General features: G+C 44.8%; 1 protein-coding gene across 4 annotated transcripts in view; it reads left to right on the top strand.

Moving 5' to 3' along the window:
• Positions 1 to 18,977, top strand: part of MARK1 (microtubule affinity regulating kinase 1) — a 114,937-nt gene extending 95,960 nt beyond the window's left edge. The window contains exons 14-18 of one of the 4 annotated variants that reach the window (XM_032318183.1): positions 4,585 to 4,685; positions 5,968 to 6,132; positions 7,047 to 7,298; positions 13,450 to 13,485; positions 16,992 to 18,977. In XM_032318183.1, the coding sequence (XP_032174074.1) occupies positions 4,585 to 4,685; positions 5,968 to 6,132; positions 7,047 to 7,298; positions 13,450 to 13,485; positions 16,992 to 17,346 (909 nt within the window). In that variant the 3' untranslated portion in view covers positions 17,347 to 18,977. Of the gene's footprint in view, positions 1 to 4,584; positions 4,686 to 5,967; positions 6,133 to 7,046; positions 7,299 to 13,440; positions 13,486 to 16,991 lie in introns of all 4 variants that reach the window. The other 3 variants (XM_032318182.1, XM_032318185.1, XM_032318184.1) reach the window with 3 other exon arrangements.
• Positions 18,978 to 19,271: the final 294 nt, after the last annotated feature.

Raw genomic sequence — 19,271 nt, forward strand, 5'->3', positions numbered from 1 at the left:
GGTGTGCATACCCATTTTCAGAACTGGTAAAGACAACCCCCTCTACCTGCCAACTTCACAGAGTCTGAGACATCACTTAGAAAAGTAATTTTCCTAGGCAGGCCATCATTTTCTTTTATCTAAACATTAGCCAGAGGACAGTTTCTGGGGCATCATTACCCCACAATGCAGAAAGAAAGAATTTGGTCCCCTGTTGGTGCCACTTGCTATAGCAAGCTGTCCTTCATCTCAGGCTGGTCTTAGTTTCCCAGGGACGTACTCAGCTGCCTCTTTCTACCCCTGTTTTTATGTGCTGCTCTTGTCTGAAGCCCCCCCCCCCATATGAAAATGCCATTTTTGCAGATCGTTTCAAGCCCCATCTCCTGGGTCGAGCCTTCTGTGACTGAAAGCTCCAGATCTCATCAGTCTTTCTGATTGTTGTAGCACATCCCTTAGCCCTTCGTTGTACGCGGTCTTGTATCATTCCCTGTTGCTTCCCCATGTAAACCTTATCTCCCCTTACTTATAATCTCCCGTTGTATGTGGACATGGTAGCTTCCTCAGAACCAGTAGTGCTGAGGCACTTAGTGGCTGTTCCCAGCTTCTATTTATGAACTTAAAGAAGTATGAAAACTAAGACCTTGGTTTAAATTCCAGTTAATTATGCCACTCGTAGTTATCATCTTTAAGAAATAAAAATATAAGCCAGGAGATTCTGGTAGAGAAATTCTGTTCCGAGCCACTTAGTACGAAATTTATCTTGATTTGCTGTGTTAATTTTGACAATATGAGAAACCAAAATAATATATCTTGTTTAATTTTAACAGTTTAGAAGCATCTCAGGTAAAAATTAATAGTTTACCCTTTCTCATCCCTTACCTTCTAGTCTCACCTTCCGATATAACTAGTGTTGTCGTTTGGGATGAAGTCCTTCATAGAATCTCCTTTTTAAAGAAAACATAAATGAATATATATGTACATACAGGATTTATTTTTTCGTAAAATGAGATCATACCCTGTTACATTTTCATTTTTCTCACTAATATCATCAGGTCCTTTTACATCAGAACACTTAGATCTCCTCTTAAGACCAGCGCCTTATTTCCTCTGTATTAATAGACGTGCTATCATAATTTTTCAGCTATTTGTGGAATATTCAGAGTTTTCAGTTTTTCAGGAAGTTTGTTCTCGTACACTTAGGTTATTATTGCATTTCTGTTATATACATTCTCAGAATCTGGTTTCTGGGTGACACGTTTACCTCAGGTGGCTCACCTCCCTCCTCAGTCCGTGTGGCCCGTGGTCCCTGGAGTGTGTAAGCCTCCACCCTCTCTCCCATCCCCTCTCCAGAGCCACGGCACTAACTTGTGCTAATGGACGCTCCTGGCTCTGTGTGTATCCTTGGAATAGGCTCATTTAAATTTTTAATAAATACTGCCAAGGTAATTTTAATGGTTGGAATAATCAGAGAGTCATTATATCTCCACAAGCTTTATCAACAACTGGATATTATTGATCTTTGAAAGTCTTTGCCTGAGGGGCAAAAAAACAAAAAAGTATACCCTTTTGTTTTTAATTTGCATTTCCCAGACTACGGGTGACATTGATGGCGCGGCCTGCGGAGTGTAAAATGTTTGTCATCTGACTCCTCACAGAAAAAGTTTGCTGACCCCAAAGTACAAAAGCCAAATACACAGCTTTAATCTCTTTTCTTTGAGGTAATGTCTAAAAGAAAGGAACTTGAGCATTTATAATCCAGGCTCTGTCGTATTATAAAATATTAATTTAAAAAAAAAAACATTTTACCAGTGACTCTATGATTTGTCTATAAATGGAGTGTAATAGAAAATATGTAATCCACTCTAATGGGATGATGTGGGTTTTCACTTTTTTTTCCACGCAACACATGGTACTCATCACAGGTGCCCCCCCTTAATCCCCATCACCTATCTAACCCATCCCCTACCCACCTCCCGTCTGATGGCTTTTTACTTTCTGATGGAAAAGAGGGATAGAGAAGTTAGTAGATGATATAGTTCAACAGTGCATTTAATGTTTTAAAATCAGGAGCCTTTTCGATCAATGGTAAAAGCTCTTACTTCTCAGTATGATTCTGTTGACAGTATGACTTAACAGTAGTCTACCGTATGACTTAAGGGTGATGACGACAGTTGGGGGGTAGTGCTGAGGTAAGTAGTTAGTAGATGTAGTCATTGGTTGGTGAAATTTATTGGTGATCATCTCTTCTATTGTTCTCACCCACAACATTACAGACTCTAAATGATGGGAGTGTTACTATTTGTGCGAGACCTTAGGGGTCTTCCCACAGTAATACGCAGGAAGAACAAACTTAGTATTTTTGCCTTCGAGAAATTCCCATCCAGAAATCTTGCATGTAGGAATCGATGGTAAGCTCTTGGCTTACCTAGAAACTCGGAGGCCAGATGTTGAGTTTTGAAGTTGCAAATATATTACGTTATTCCTTCATCAAAAAGACGATAAAACTTGTAAATTTGTTTTTCAATATTATTTATCACATATGTAAATAAGAAAAACTACAAGATTTTGCATCCTGTAAAAAATACTATCAATCCCCTTCTTTAAAAAAAAAAAACAAAAGGAAGGCGATACTTCTTTCTGGGAGACTTAGGCTGAGAGTGCCATAATTATAGTATAAAACATTTTCCTAAAAATCATAGTATAATTATATAAAATCACGTTAGTATGAAATGGGCCCAGAGATGTTGTCTACACGGGCCTGGTTTCCTGGGAAAATCAGAAAAATGTGTATATCCACTTTAGGACAGTTTCCAAGCCAAGAGTTTAGGGGTCTGCGAGGATGGTTTTAGATCTAGTCCCTAGATCCTAAACAGAGCCTCACTGAAGGCCACTTCTAAAAGTTAATTTTATAGATGCACGTCTGTCACATGGGGTCAGCGAGACTGTGCTCTGCAACTTCTACATGATCCTAGGCCCTATTTCCCGGGGGCGGGGGTGCTCCATCTGAGTGTCGCTGGCAGCCAAGGGACAATAGAAGGGAGGTGTTGCGGGAGAACGGCGAACCGGAAGGCACAGTCTTGAAAGAGAAACTGGTCACCCATCGCACTTTGAGAAGCAAAGTAGTGTTACTGCAAGTGACCAGAAGGAATTGAACAGGAATTTGTTCACGGTAGGTTACTCATATGATAGTTTAGCCAAAACAATGAAATTATCTAAAATAAGTTTAAGAACTTGCTACAAACTAGTTTCATAATGGATCTCTCCAGAATAAACTGGCTTCTTTGCCTTCATTTAATGTGGACAATGTCTAAAATATGTTCTTAATGATCTTACTCTCTTCTGCTACCACACTTTTAAAGCTTTTGTGTTGTTTTTTTTTTTTAAGATTTTATTTATTTATTTGACAGACAGAGATCACAAGTAGACAGAGAGGCAGGCAGAGAGAGAGAGGGGTAAGCAGGCTCCCCACCAAGCAGAGAGCCCAACGAGGGGCTCAATCCCAGGACACTGGGATCACCACCCAAGCTGAAGGCAGAGGCTTTAACCCACTGAGCCACCCAGGTGCCCCGCTTTTGTATTTTTTATGTAAATGGTGACAAATTTCCTTCCATCCAGGAACCTAGGCCGTTGAAAAGTTTGAAATCTACACTTAAACAATTTTGTTTATAGGAGGCTTTTTTTCTCCTCCAAACTTAGTCAAGACATCCTAGCTCTTATGATTCAACAAATTTTAAGTTCGTTATATGTTTCAGAGAACAGTGAAAGCCAAATTAGCCAGGAATAGGGAAATTTTTTTTTCTGTTGGAGTAAGGATTAAACAGAAGAACATGCGTCCCATTTGGAGATCATGCCCATATGGCTTAGTACTGGTAACTAGTACTGGTAACTAGTCAAGACTTTGGCAGGCACAGCAGCGGAGGTTCCGGATCAGTGGTTGTGTGCGTGGTAAGGAGATGCTGTCTGTCTTCGCTTATTCTCTTTGCTCCGGAGCTGCTCACACTTGGCTTGCCTCCTGGCCTAAACCTGCAATGAGGGAGTATTCCGAGGCCCGGCATGCCGTTGGTGCTGGTGGCCGCAGCCGGGCACGCCTCTGACCCGGGAGACCGCGTCTCCTTAACGTTACCGTGGGCTGTGGGGGCTCCCTGAGCAGGTGAAGAGTGGCAGCCTGCAAGCTTGTGGGAGCCACCGCTGTCACTGCCGCAGGTTTCCGGTCTGTGATTTTATTTCTTGTGGCGTCGTCTCTTGCTCCTGGCCCCACAGAGCTGCCTGTACCACGCCCCTGCCCTTCTCCCTACCTCCAGCTTATAGGGGAGAAAATAAAAATCGCTTTCTCATTGCTTCCAAACAGCTGCTCACTGCTGCTGCAGGACGACAAGCTAAAAAACCATCATGAGCTTGTCGTGCTTTGCCTGTCACTCCTGCCGTGTAACTGAGAGAGAGACTGGTGTGAGATTAGCTTGGTCATGTAAGGTCTGACAAATGAACATTCTACGACGGGGTTTTTTTCTTTTTTTTCCAAAGTCCTTTGCCTCCTAAATTCATTTCTTTGACTTTCCACAGCTACAGTTAGAATATTAAGATGGATTTTTTTTTTCCTTCTTAAAGAGCAATGTATATCCGGGAGGTAGCATGGCAAGAAGGAACACGTATGTCTGCGAGAGGACCACAGATCGGTACGCGGCACTGCAGAATGGAAAGGACAGCAGGTAACTGTCACTGCGTCACGTGCGGCCTGCGTCGTTGTCGTCGTGCATTACTGCTCTTGCTGGAACACCTGTAGCTCATGGGTCAAGAGCAAGGGGACTGCTAGAGGCTACAGCTGCAGCCAGCCGTTCTCGCTAAGGCGTCTCCCCTTCTGTACCAGGATGGGAGCGTGCTTAGGGAAAACGGACGGTAAATCTCTTAACCTGTGGTCTGACTGCTGCGTGAAGCCTGGTAGTAAATATTTCTGTGTGATAAAACAGATTATCCCCCCTAACCTGATCGTCTTAATTTGTCTTATTATATACCTGCTGCTTCCTTTTTATCTTTTACTTTACTTTTTTTTTTAGCCTTCCCTCCTTGCCCCTCCCCCTCCCGTCACGCCATTGTCGTGTCCAAACCATGGAGGTCTCCTTTTCCTTCCTTTAAAGAAATGTGGCCGTTTTAGCTGATCGTTGAGAACCATGGAAACCTCAATATGTTTTATTTTAAATAATGACAAATCATAGTATGTTTATTATTTTTAAAATTTAGCTGCTTTTCCTTGTGAGTTTTAAGGGCTCTTCATCTATATATAGTACAAAAGGGCAGGGAGCCTGTTCTCATAAAATTCTGATCTTAGCTCCATCCCTCGTCATGTCAGTGGATGGGACAGACTATGCTTAACATTTGCTCCCTCCCAAATAATAGACATGTGAAGTAAGTGTGATTATGAAGCGTACAGAGGTAAATGTATCTCCCTCGCACATAAGATCCTTTAAGCTAGAAAAGGACTTGGGGACTGATTTCTGCCTTCACCCCTTCTCCCTTCCTCAGTCCTGATCTGCAGCTCCTTTAACGTACCACAGTTAATTGATGAGTAGTACGAGCTGAAAGTGTTCTCATGATGTTTCCAGAGACAGTATTTGTCGTAATTATGAATTCTTACTGTGTAAGGGACAACAAACCACAGCAACACGTTCCGCCAAACGATGGTTCTTGGAAAGTGAAAAAGGTCTCCGATCATGAGAGTAATTTCATTGTCCTTCTCAGATTCACAGTCACAGAGCAAGCGTGTACAGGATCTTTTCCATGGAAGGTAGTGGTAAATTCACTCTGTACATTTTTGGCAAGAATATTGGTTTGTTAGTCACTAATAATGCCACTAATTAATTTCTTTTAAGTGTCTCAGTCATGAAAGGTGTAGTCAATTTAGATTTTAAAAATCTATCTCTTAAATTTAAGTAAACTGCCATTTCTCTTCTCTTTTACATTTCTATGGTCTTCTCAACTGTTTTCTGTCGAAAGCCTTACGGAGATGTCCGCCAGTAGCATATCCTCTGCAGGCTCTGCTGTGGCTCCCACCATCCCCTCAGCACGACCCCGCCACCAGAAGTCCATGTCCACTTCTGGCCATCCTATTAAAGTCACACTGCCAACCATTAAAGACGGCTCTGAAGCTTACCGGCCCGGGTAACGTGCTGGGTGCATTGCGTATCCGAACATAGCGGCTTACAAAAATATATGATAAGCACCATCACATCGAGAGCGTTCCAGGAAGATTCAGTGTCTGTAGCAGGGGGAAAAGTTGAATTAGAACATAAACACACCACACCCTACCTGTTTTCAAAAATGTTGCATATGATTTAAATCATTTCCTAAAGGAATTTTCTTTAAAGATTTTGTTTTAAATCCACCTATAAAGGATTGCTGCCCAATTTATCATTCAGGTAAATTGAATTTTTATGGTGTAAAAACAGAGCTACAAGAGACTGGGAATGGAGACCTCTGGGTAACCCTAGCTGCTGCCAGTTACTTTTTTTTTTTTAATGAAATTGGCTTTTTTTTTTTCTCTATCAGGGAAACAGATGATCTCAAAGAACCCTTTTAGGTTTAAAATGATATGTCCATTTTTCCAGTATTTGTCTATGTTAGGATTTCTGAAGTTCAGAAACATTGTTAGTTAAAGGGTTACTTACATCAGCAGGGTCACGGAGCCTCACATTGTCCCCCAGGCCTGCCCTGTGAATACGAAATGGTTCTATTCAGATGCCTTTTGATGAAGAACATTCGTGTTCCACAGTCCCGAGTGGTTTAAATTCTGAAGTGTTTGGATCCCTGTTTCAATAACTTCTTCATCTTTAATAACCATATTTCTGGAAAAGGCGTTTCGTTTTGAACTGAAATGTCCGTCCCTCTCCCCTCAGTGCGGTGACCCCCGTGCATCTCTAATGGGAGCAGGTGAAGCAGGGCCTAGGGAAGGTAGCCATGGCAAGTGCTTGGGAGTTCTTGGTTTTTGCTTTGTTGTTTTGTTTTGGTAGATTTAGAATGAGTAAAAGCTTTCTCAGTCACCATTCCGAATAACCTAACTTAATTTGTCCCGACAGTGCGACACAGAGAGTGCCTGCCGCCTCCCCCTCTGCTCACAGTATTAGCGCCAGCACCCCGGACCGCACCCGCTTCCCCCGGGGCAGCTCAAGCCGCAGCACTTTCCACGGGGAGCAGCTGCGGGAGCGTCGCAGCGCCGCCTACAACGGGCCACCCGCCTCCCCCTCGCACGAGCCCGGAGCCTTCGCACACGCCAGGAGGGGGACATCCACGGGTATAATAAGCAAAATCACATCCAAATTCGTTCGCAGGTCAGTACCGATGTGCGGTGGTGGTTGTTTCCTCGAGGAATTGCAAAGGTGACTCGGTTTTTTCTTTCACCTTTCCTGTGATTTTCCAAAATGGTTTCATGGCATTTGACCGAAGTTTGAAGAAGAAAATCAAGGAGGACATGATGTATTTTTCCCTAAGACAGAGAAAAAAATGGGCAACATAGGAATTGTTAAATTCTGTAAAAGAGAGTGGAAAGAGTGGAAACATCAAAAATATGTTTAACAGATTATCTCCTACTCAAATGCCTTGATTTAAAAAAAAAAAAAAAAAGAAATAATGAGTTTCCATTTGTCCTTCAAGTAATATTTTTTCAGATTACTTTTCAATCGCTCACTAATAATGTGTAGTTTACCCCTTTTTTCCTTCCTTGTGAAACAAGCCTCTGTTTTGGAGTCACATGGATCACTTATGGAATTTAACATCATAGAAGCTTAACACCAAAACCCAGCAGAAACAGAATGAGTCCGAGTATAGTCAACTTCTAATCCAACAGAGTTGTGCTCTTCTCAAAAGTTCCCTGACGCATTGATGACGGAAGTCGCTGAACGCGATGCAGGTGGATGTCCTTTTGATCTATGATCAGGTCCCCCTGAAAGCCTGCAAAATCCTGCACGTACAAAGCCCTGTGCTAGGTGCCAAGCAGGACACAGAGATGAGTAAGACCACATCTGTGTGCTCCAGACGCCTGCAGTCCTGGAAGGGGCAGACGTGTGAGCGGATAGCGTGATAGCGAGCAGAACGCATGCCACAGGATGCGAGGCCAGAGGAAGGCACCGCTGTCCACGGGGGTGGGGGGCAGCTAAAGCTCCATACCACAGAGTGGTTTGAGGAGGTAGAAATTCTAGGGAGGAAATTATTATCCATGCTTTAAAAAAACATTAATTAAATACTTAATTATCCAGGTTATTAGTGTTCTAGGATTTCAGAGAGCGTTTGCTGCAAAGAGAAGCAGCAGCTTTAGTCTCTCGCCTTTTCTTGGAGCTATTCATGGACAGTTTACCCAGGCTGCCCAGCTGAATTTAAAACTTTAAATGCTCAAGTGCAACATTGATTTCTAACCATATCAACGGTGATGTTGTACCCTGTGGGCAGCGACCACGCAGCATGACACCTGGAGAGAGAGAGAGCCAGAACGAAGCTCACCACAGAGTCAGCAGGGCAGTCAGTGCTGTCTGACCGTCTTCAAGGTCCTGGTCGGATCCGCAGTAGTTTCTGCTGGGTGGAATTTGGCTGACCACTCAAAGCCAGGATTAATTAGTCATGGCTAAGGCAGGATTAATTTTGAAGTGAAGGAGAATGGTTTTGAGTCACGAAGCTCAATTATTAATTGTACATTAAAGCAACGTGTAACATATTTCTCTTTACTTTGCGATGAAAGCATAGATTCTAGAGGAAGCATAGTCAAGAGCCCTGGAGAAGAGCTTAGGACAGAGTGTCAGAGCAAGAACGTGGCAGGGAGAAAGTCTGTTGGGAGCCAGGGATGGAGGATGGCCGTGGAGCCACGTGACTGACCTGGGACGACCTGCCGCCTGCTGGTGCCGCTGCCCAGCCGTGAGGGACACGGAGGGAGCCCCTTCCCAGGAGCACTTCCCACACCGCGTGGCGCCCTGCACACGTTTTGCTCGCTTGGCCCTTGGTCTTCCTCCCACCTCGCCAACTATCCTTCTCCAGCCATTTTGCTGGTTCTTTGCAGGTTTCCTTGCCTTTCCCCTTCACCTCGAGGACCAGACTGGCCCAGGGCTTGGGCTCCGGACAGGCTCTCCTCTCTGGCCGTCCTCACTCTCTTGTGGATCTCATTCAGGCCGATGACCTTACATTCGTCTTACGTGAACAGCTCCCAAACCTGTGTCTTTAGCCCAGGTCGCACCTCTGAACTAGAGACTCCTGTAGCCAGTTGTCTATGCAGCCTCTCCACATGGCTGCATAGACTCCCAGACAGACTGTGTCCAAAATCCAGCTCCCCACCGCCCCCCAACACCGGTCCTCCCTCCTTCTTCACCACATTAGGTAATGGGGACACCTTCCTTCTAGTTCTCAGACCACGTGCCAGGCTGCTGGCCGGTGGTGTTGGCTCTGCCTTCCCAGCTTCTCCCAGACGTAGCTTCTTCAGTCAGTCCTACGGCAGCCTCTGTCACCAAACCCACTGCCCGTCTCCTGCCTGCTAACAGCCCTCCTCACTTCTGCCTTGTCCTTGTCTGTGCTCAGCAGGGCCTGTCCGCACTAGAAAGCCCGCAGCTTGCTTTTATCCCACTCAGAACACAGTTCGAAGCCCGCACAGTGGCCTTGGAGGCCACTGGTCTGGCCATTTCTGCTCTGACCTCATCTTCTCCCCACGCCCGTCGCTGGTCACACGCCGGCCACATGGGGCGGCTGAGTGTCCTCGCACACACCGGGGCTCACCGTGCAAGGTTTTGTGTTTGCGGTTCCTTCTCCCTGGAACCTCTCCTCCCGCCCTCCCCCTCCCCCATCCCCTCAGCTGCCCAGCTGGCTGCTTCTGCACTCATCTGGGTCTTTGCTGGAGTGTCCCTTCCCCAGCGAGCCCTTCCTCCATTCCCTCTTTACAATCACTGCCTCTTCTAGCAGCGGCCCTCTCCCTGCTTTGTTTTTCTTCGTAGCATCTAACACTACCTGAAACCATTGCGCGTGCGCGCACACACACACACACACACTTTACCTGTTTGTTCTCCGTTGAATCTGCTGCTGCGTGTTGAGGGCCTGCAGCAACACGTGACGTGACATTCACACATGTATGGAATGAGTGGTTGAATAGTGTGGGAGACCGATTTTAAAAGTAAACAGATAAGGTCATAGTCAGTCCCGGTAAGTGTTCTGAAGGAAGCAGGCCCTGAAATAGAAAGTCCTCAGGGTTCAGGGTGGCCGAGCTGGCCTCTGAGAGGAGCCAACAGGAACATTTCCAAAGTTCCACGATGCCTTTCTTAACTTCTGAACAGTATCGTTTCATTAGAGCCTTTTGAGGGGCAGCTCGGGGAGAAGAGGCCAGGGTAGAAGTTGTTTGCTATCCTTTGTTGGCAGTTTGGTAGGATTTTTTTGTCTTTTAATTTTTGACATATTTTTAATTAATTCAGGGTTTGGTTAGAGAAAAGAAAAAATTGCCAGTTCTCCTCGGAGGTCACTTGTCACCACGTGAACAGCATTGGCTTTACGAGTGCGTGTGTGCTCGCTGCCGGGCACGGTCTTCCCTCGTGTCGCCTGCGCAGCTGCAGAGGGTGTGTGGGCCGCACGCACAGCCCCGTGCAGGGGCACACGCGGAGCGCTGGTTTCTGTACCAGGAGCGAACTGCGGCGTTCTCAGCCGCCAGCAAACCGAAGTGCGGTGGATCTAACTGTGTGCTCAGTATATTGAACTTTCCGGGAGGTTGGAGGCCTGGAGGGAACCGGGAGAATTTCCCGATGTTCAGGAGCTATTCTAGCCTTATTATTTATCATTCTCACCCCAGTTCCCAGATTGTCCGTCCTTCCCACTTGTCTCTTAAGACCATCCTGAGTTCAAGCCCTCCCTTTCTGTCTGTCCCCTTTGCCTTCCTCACTTCCCTGTGACCCACACTGGCCCCTGAGTGACCAGCGGCCCCCTGGTGATGTCACGGGGTTGTCTGGCTACAAGCTGCCCCCACCCCCACCAGACCTCATCTGACGGGGTGATGTCAACAGTGACAGCCCCAACACCTCGCCAGCTTTAGCACCGACTGAGCTGATGTGCCACTAGATGCTTAAAAAGAGGAAAAGGTAGGATGTTATAGGGAAAAACAAGAAAATTTGGGTGGTTAAACTTTAGGAAGGGAAGGGTAAACAGTAATTTGGAGTTAATCATTTGTGTACTCGAAAACCACTGTTACAAAGAGGAAACCTGTTAAGTTCTCCTTGGCCGGTAAAAAGGCTGTATGCTGAGATGCCACGTGAGAGAGTTGTTTTCTGGTCTTAGGAAAGAACTTTCCAATTAGGAAAGTGACTTACACTAGAGTGCTTTATCAGGGAGGGTATAGAAATACTATTTCAAAAGCCTAAAAAAAAACCAAACCTTTTAAATAGCACTGAGAACTGTTTGTTTGGATAGTTCCATTGAACTACTATACAAACTGGAGATTGTAGCAAACCGTATGATTTTTTAAAAAGATTTTATTTATTTGACAGATCACAGGTAGGCAGATGGGGGTGGGGGGGAGCAGGCTCCCCGCTGAGCAAGGAGTCTGATGCAGGGCTCCATCCCAGGACCTTGAGATCATGACCTGAGCCGAAGGCAGAGGCTTAACCCACTGAGCCATCAAGGCGCCCCAACCTTAATGATTTTTTAACCACAGCACTCTCTTATTAGGGAATAACCAAATTAGGTCAGTTGAGTATATATTCCTGTGTATAAGATAGTTGGCCACTTTTGTCTGTGTTTTCTAAGTGTTCAGTGTCGGGGAGCCCTGCCGCCCTGCATGTGCTCCGACAGCCCGCGGGCTCTGTCTCTCCCCAGCTGCCTCCCTCCGGGCGGCTGGACTAGGTCTAGAAGCCACTGCCACGCGGCAGACGCTCTTCAAGTGGGTGTTTCTGTTGGCTTCCAGGACGGCAGGAATGAGGGGATGGGAAGACATGATGAGTCTATGGCTGTTTCAACAGTGAGAACAGGAGAAGTAGAGCCTCCTTCCTAATGCTTCAAGTTCGGCAGCTCTGGAATAGGTGTCTACTAACAGCGACTTAGCCGGCGAAATAGAAGTAGGACACAAGCCCGGGGAGACGCACGCCCCTTACTGTTAGAGCAGCCGCCTCACTGCCCTTCGTTCCCGCCGATGGGCCGCCCTCCAGGACATCCGCACGGCTGCACGTGCCCGATGATAGGCATTTCCAGCTCTTGTTCTTTTCTTTTATTTTTTTAAAGATACGTCCATGTGCTATCATAAAGATAGGTTTGTGTAGTTAACACTGAATTATTACACTTGCCAATGAAAATGCCAGTTATTGGAAATTTAAGAAATCCCCATTTGACTATAAGAATCTGTCTTGTCTGTCCTTTTTGATTCAGAGAGGAAAAAGGGTTTTGCACAACATGTTTGTCAAGAAAGGCCTGGTGTTAAAGACCCTGAGATGCATAAGGCATTCGTATCTCTAACCTCCAGCTCAAGCCGTAGAGGTCGGTGTGTGGGTATGATTCGCTCATTGGGGGATGAGGAAAGTGGCCCTGATTTTATTCCCACTGCAATCACTTTACAGAAATAACATGAATGTTCCTGGAACAGTGAAAACATTAAGAAAACATTAACTTCTGAGTTTGAGTTGGTTATTTCTTCCCAGCGATTTAATAGTATTTTGCTCTCCCGTGCCGTCTCTTAATGCATCTAAACTGGTGTTTAACTTGATGCTCCTCTGTCGAGATTTAATTACATTTGAAAATGACAAAGTAGTTAAAATTTTAGTAGGCTTCAAAAATATAAATGACGTTCAACAGAAGGACGATTAGTAGAGTTTTCCTGGTTTTATTTCACAGGTCGATATCCAGGTAAGATGAATGTTTCTGCCTAATTGATCTCGTGTTTTTAGACTCACCTGCTTGGATAGGCTGTCGGTTTGCTGTAACGTTTGATCGTGTGCATGAATCACTAGTGTAACATGTGAAGTTAAGTTCATTGCTGATTTGAACTTGGTTCTTATTTGTAGAAACAGAGATATGTTGAACTTTATTTTTAACAACAAGGTTAACTTATATATTTTCTAAATTGAGCGACTACTAGAATTACATTTATAACAAATACAAAGTTGGATCTCACTGCTGAAAATTATTAAATAGTTTTAACTATAAATTGAACTAAACTCAACCCAAAGAGAAATTCTGACTTTAAAATTGTGACTGGGAATTGGAAGATCCTCTTAAAAACAGAAACAAAAGCAACAATGCTAAACCATCAATCTAGCATCTCCTCTGACAAGACTCAGTAGACGCTCAATAAAATGGCAGCTGCGCTGCTTACAGCGCAAACGTGCAGAGCCGTGTGAGGCTGACTAGTAACAGAAAAGTGTGCTGAAGTTTGCTTAACACGTTAACTTTAACATCATTTTAGATATGGGTTTTCTTGGTCTATTTTTCACTCTTATCATTAAATCTCAACCTCCACTTTGTTTTGAGGGATCCCAGTGAAGGCGAAGCCAGTGGCCGCACAGACACCTCAAGGTGAGGAGCCACTACCAATACTTCGCTGCTAGGCCCCCGTCTATGCAGACGTGCTTTCGAAAGACGTGCAGGACCTAATAAATCTTAAGAGCTAATAACTAGAGAGTATGTGCATTTTACGCTTTTATATCGGGATGGGTTTGCTTAATGTTGCCTAGCATTTAACGAAGTGTGAGTTCACTTGAAGTTTGCTTTTCTCAGCATTGTTTTGACTTGTATGCTCTGTAGAGAAGTAGCCTTCCTGTCCTATAAAATGTGTCCTAGCAGAAGAATTAATGGATTAAAATGTACTGATCCTTTTCTCACTAAAATGATGTAACTGGAATTAGATAACACAGAATACGGAGGTGGCCAAATTATGTAGGAAGGTTTGAGATTAGGAACATTTTAGGTGAGCGTGCAGTGGTGGACCACATTTGCAGACGCTCGCCCTGCCTCCCTCAGTGGTTTTTGGCATCCAGCGGTGGCTGTGTGTTCCTTCTGACGGGGGGGGGGGGGTCTCCAGCGCAAGCCCAGTCGGAATCAGGTGGGGGACCCCGCCCCCAGGGTTTGAGGTTGGGTTGGGGGTCACTGCGTGAGATGCTGGTGCTGCGGGTCCGAGACCCACACCAATGGCGTGTTAGTACTTGTGTTCATATTGACAAACGGGAAGTCGAAGAAAGGAAGGCATTAAATTATTTGGCGTGTACGCCAGCTTGAAAGGACCCGTACAGATCACAGAACCTGGACGAGCACCTCCACAGTATGACAGATGCCCCAGCTTCATTCAAGAATGAGTTTTGACCGGCTGAGCACAACCCCCAGTTTAATTGCTACCTCTTAAAATTAATTAAAATATAAAATATAATGAGCTTGGGAAAACTTTACCAAGCATTCCTAGGTGATTTATTTATTTATTTATTTGCAAGCTGCTATATTTGGTCACAGTAGTTGAAATGTCTCTCTGTTGAGTTAGGTGCCCGAGTCCCCATGGTAGGCAGCCAGAGGAAGGGGAGGCAGGACGAATAGTTGTGACTTTCCTTCTGCCTGTGAAATAAACGTTTGGGGTAGCCTCTCCCCTCCCTGAGTCGCGGCTTCAGAGACTCTTGTGTCTCATCCCGCCTTTCCACGAAATTTCCCTCTGAGACACGTGATAGTACAGTGGGTGCCACGGGTGGCCGCTGCAGCTTTCCTGTCTGTCCTCTGTCCTTTTCACGGGGCTGCGGTCCCTTTCTTTCATTATTACTGGGGTTAGTTTTCTTTTTCTTTCTTTTTTTTTTTTTGCTTTTTGCTTTTCAACAACCTTAGTGAGTGCCTACTGCCTATAGGTAGCCGGTCATTCAGTTCTCACAAGAGCCTGCTGAAAAGTATCCATTCTACAATTGAGGAAACTGCATGGAGCAGGAGGTCCTGTCCTGTCAGGGACGTGGCGGGGCACACTGGTGAAAAGCCGGGGCTCTCGAGCCAGACCCTGGGGTTTTGAGCCGTGCCCCACCACTTGCCTAGCTGTGTGACCTTGGGCAGTTGCTCTAACTCAGGAGTCATTAGGGTAAGTGAGTAAATAGTGCATGTTAGGCACTTGCAACAGTAAGTGCCCAGTAAATGTTCGCTGTGGTAAGTAGCCTTAGCATTTTCAGGAGCCTTCTACATTTCCCACTCCCGGTGAAAACACCTTTGAGATACATGTAGAAAAATGACCTTGGTGGAATGGAAGAAAAACTGCTTCCTGGTCTTTGTTTTTTCGGCTCATTAGCTCTATGACCTTAGAAAAGTACTGTGAGTTTCCTAGCCACCGGTTCTGTTTTTAAAACGAGGGTTCAATCACGTGGTCTCCTGGGTCCCTTCCAGCCCTGGCATGCCGATTCCATAACCGGAGCTGGGCATGTGGTTCTGATAAACGACTCTCAGGAGATCTGCAGGCCCAGGGAGGCCTGCGATGCAGTGGCTTAGTGTCCATGAGCCAAGAGAGAATGAGAGAGAAGATAGTGAAACAAACACTGCCCGTATTTGTCTAATAGTCTTGAGAAGTTCATTTTCTCTACTTCTTTCTTTCCTGATTTTCTCAAACTTGCATCGTTTGCAGAGATTTGGGCTAAGGTACATAGGAATAAGGAAGAAAATGTGTATAGCAGTGTACACATAGAAGTGCACATACACGACTATATGTGCGAGTATATCCTAATTCTGACAGAAAGCATATGCATGAACACAAAATGTAGGTTTTGTAGGTTATAGACTCCTTTCAAAGGTTATCATTTTTTCTTTAAATCACATATAAATGAGCTAAATTAACAAGTTAAAATTGCAACATCTGTATTTGGAAAATTGCTCCGCAAACTTAATTACAGGGTCTTCTGAATCATAAATAATCTATTTTACCTTTCTGGGATGATTTGAAATAGGTTTTCTGGTTCTATATTATTTACGGGAGCCCTACAATACGGACAGTTCAGTCAGGTTGATTCCCTTAACAAACGTGTCCGTCAGCTCCCGTGTGCCCAGCGCAGCCCTAGAGGCCCGAGAGAGACCAGGGAGCAAAACAGATGAGACTCTGGGCTCTCCCAGAAGTCACAGCCCAGCGGCAGAGTCGTTCAGGAAACAATGACCGTCATAGCTAAACTAATCAGCTGGTTTATTAGGGGGAAATACAGTAGATGAGAATGTAGCAAGGCCCCTAGAGGAAACACTAGAGCAGGGCCGGGGCGGTGGGTGGCCGTGCCGGGAGGAGCTGGGGGTGCCCCAGGCTGGTCGAGGTTTACCGCGGGCACAAAGTGAGCCGAGCGCTGACAGGAGGAAGGGAGTTGGCCGTGCAGCTGCCTGAGGAACAGCCCTTGTGCCCTGAGCACGGCACGGAGGCCAGTGCGTCTCGAGAGGAGGGAGCAGCGAGGAAGCTGGTAGGAGATGGGGGGTCGGAGGCAGGAGTGGGGGTGTGGGCCGCGTGGAGCCTCGCAGGGGCCGCTAGGACGTCCTTAGCAAAGCGCCGAAACCCCGAGCGGGCCTGCCGTCTCCAGTTGCCCGTGCGGTGCGAACCGCCGCCTTCCCTCCTCGCAACGCAACACCGTTGGTCCGCACGATGCGGTGCGAATAGTCCCTCTGTCGCCATGACTGCTAGCTTTGTCCCCAGTCCTTTTCCTCCCCAAAAAAGGTAGAGAAAAAGGGGAATCTTTGTTTTTACAAATATGTATTTGTAAAGAGAATGTTAGCGGTTTCTGTTTGTGTAAAGGTACAGGAAACGGAGCATCTGCTTTTGCAGGTTAAACAGAGAAATTATGGAGGAGCTGACAAAGCGTTAAGTTCTTCACTTTCAGCTGTAAACTCGTTTGCCACAAACAAGGCCGAGGCAGATGGCGTCCCGGGGTCTGTTTTGGGGACAGCGAGATGACGCAGACATTTGTATCTACCTGAAGGCAGTCTGTGAATTGGGTAGTTTAGACTGAGCGATGACCGCTGAGGTTTCGCGTGTGCTTTGGTTTCTCTGCTGAACGCGGTTTTTGTTTCCATTCTCTCCCTCTGCCCTCTCCTTCTAGAAGTACGTCAGGGGAACCAAAAGAAAGAGACAAGGAAGAGGGCAAAGATTCTAAGCCACGTTCTCTGCGTTTCACGTGGAGTATGAAGACCACCAGTTCAATGGACCCCAATGACATGATGCGAGAAATCCGGAAAGTGTTAGATGCAAATAACTGTGATTATGAGCAAAAAGAGAGGTTTTTGCTTTTCTGCGTCCACGGAGATGCCAGACAGGACAGCCTCGTGCAGTGGGAGATGGAGGTCTGCAAGTTGCCGCGCCTGTCACTGAACGGGGTCCGCTTCAAGCGAATATCGGGGACATCTATTGCCTTTAAGAACATCGCATCTAAAATAGCAAATGAGCTTAAGCTGTAAAGAAACTCAAATTTACAGGATCAGGGAAGACACATTCACGTATGAGGTACAGTTTTGAATGTATTGGTAATGCCTAACGCGATCGGCCTGTGAGTCTCCCACGCTCCCCCACCATGTAGAAATCGCCCTTCATGCAATAAGGACATCCATAGTTAGGGACTGGACGGCTAGAGTCCGCGTGAAGTATACTAAATATCTGTAGCTAAAAAAGTAGGTTCACATGTACAGGTAAGTATATTGTGTATTTCTGTTCATTTTTCTGTTCATAGAGTTGTATAATAAAACAGATGATTGCTTAAAGAACTTGTATAGTTGTCTAGATTTCTGCACATAAGTGTATGACGCTTTCAGTTGGAGATGTTCTTCCCTGTTATTTACATTCTGGTGGGTTTTCTAAATTCTTACCTCCATCATGCAATTTTGAAAATTGTGTCCAGAATTAAAAGTGCACAGAAATAGTCTTTAAAATTGTAGCATGGACTTTTAAAAATTATTTTTAAATCCTATTTAAATTTAAACCAGAAGCTGATAAATAGAGATCAGCTTTACTATACACAGAATTATTCCTGCTTATCTTTGCCCTCAGACCAGGTGTAGCTGAGAAAATACAAAATGTTTACAGTGTTGGCACTTAGAGTTTTTAAAATAAACTACATGGAAATAATCATTGCTTTGCCTTGAGCTATCTAAGAAGTGCTGGGGAAAAAGTTAAACCTGTATCAAATTTCTTTGAAACTTCTAAGTGGTTTTTGGCCCACTGCTAAATGTAGCAGCAAAATTAAAAAGAATCAATACTCCATCTGGCTATTATAAATGTGAACTTTCACTTAGGTTTGCTGCCTCCTGAATACCGCAGTGTCATTGCGGAAATAGAGTAATATCGGGACCGTCTCATAGCACAAACTCATCCTACAGTGTTGATCAATGCGTTAGCTAAAGAATCATGCCACCTCAGGAACTAACTGGCACTGGGAACATTTACCTTTTCTCCTCCAAGCCTCTTCATCCACCCCCGACACAGTAAGATCTGTAAGTACTTAGGAGACTTTGGAGCAAAACCTACTATTTATAACAGTGTATTATTGATTTATGCTTACGTGGTTGTTGAGTTTGTTCCCAGGTAACCTGTTTGTTTTTACTATTTTGCCAGATTTCTTGTATTTATTCCACATCGTTATGCCTATAATGTGCAGCTTTGTAATTGGGCATTTGCCTCCTTTTCTTTGATAATTAGTGATATATGTGATGTAAAACCACTAGGAAAGGTACCTTTTCATACTTGTTATTTTTTACGGAATAAGCCTTGGAGGTTGACTGTGCAATGTTATTTAATGTTGTAATTACTGTAATATCAACATATGGGCCCCATCTGCACACACCTGAGAAATGGAAAAGTGTGTTCAAATTTTATCAGTTCAAAGGAGAATAAAGCTGTGACAAATACTGTAATTCTAACCTACATCAGAAAGCTCCATGTGTAGGTGACGTGCCATTCCGTAATGGCGTCCGGACTAGGGTGAATTTTACATTCTGTACTGTACTGTGACGTAGCTTTCTTCTGTAACAGTTCTGTTCTAAAATGAAGTGTATTTTTGCCTTAGCAAAGGATGGTGTTTGGAAAAAAAAAAAAACAACGACCCTGTGTAGCCCCCTTTTTAACCTAGTGTTCATTCAGAAAAATTGATGCAAATCTTTATTCACTTTCACTGGTGCACACTGAAATTTTACTTGAACAGTTCTCATAATAAAGCACTTGTCTTCTGCTCTTTATCAGAATGTGAATTACCTGTTTCCTGGCACAAAAATATTCTGTATGGGGAGTTTATTTCATGTGTTCTAAATTTAGTGGGCAGGGGGTGGAACTATGTAGGTTTTCAAAATGTCATTATGACAAGAAAAATTGACTCTTTTTATAGGAATTCCTA

The sequence above is a fragment of the Mustela erminea genome, chromosome 17 (genome assembly GCF_009829155.1).
Source record: "Mustela erminea isolate mMusErm1 chromosome 17, mMusErm1.Pri, whole genome shotgun sequence".
Taxonomy (NCBI): domain Eukaryota; kingdom Metazoa; phylum Chordata; class Mammalia; order Carnivora; family Mustelidae; genus Mustela; species Mustela erminea.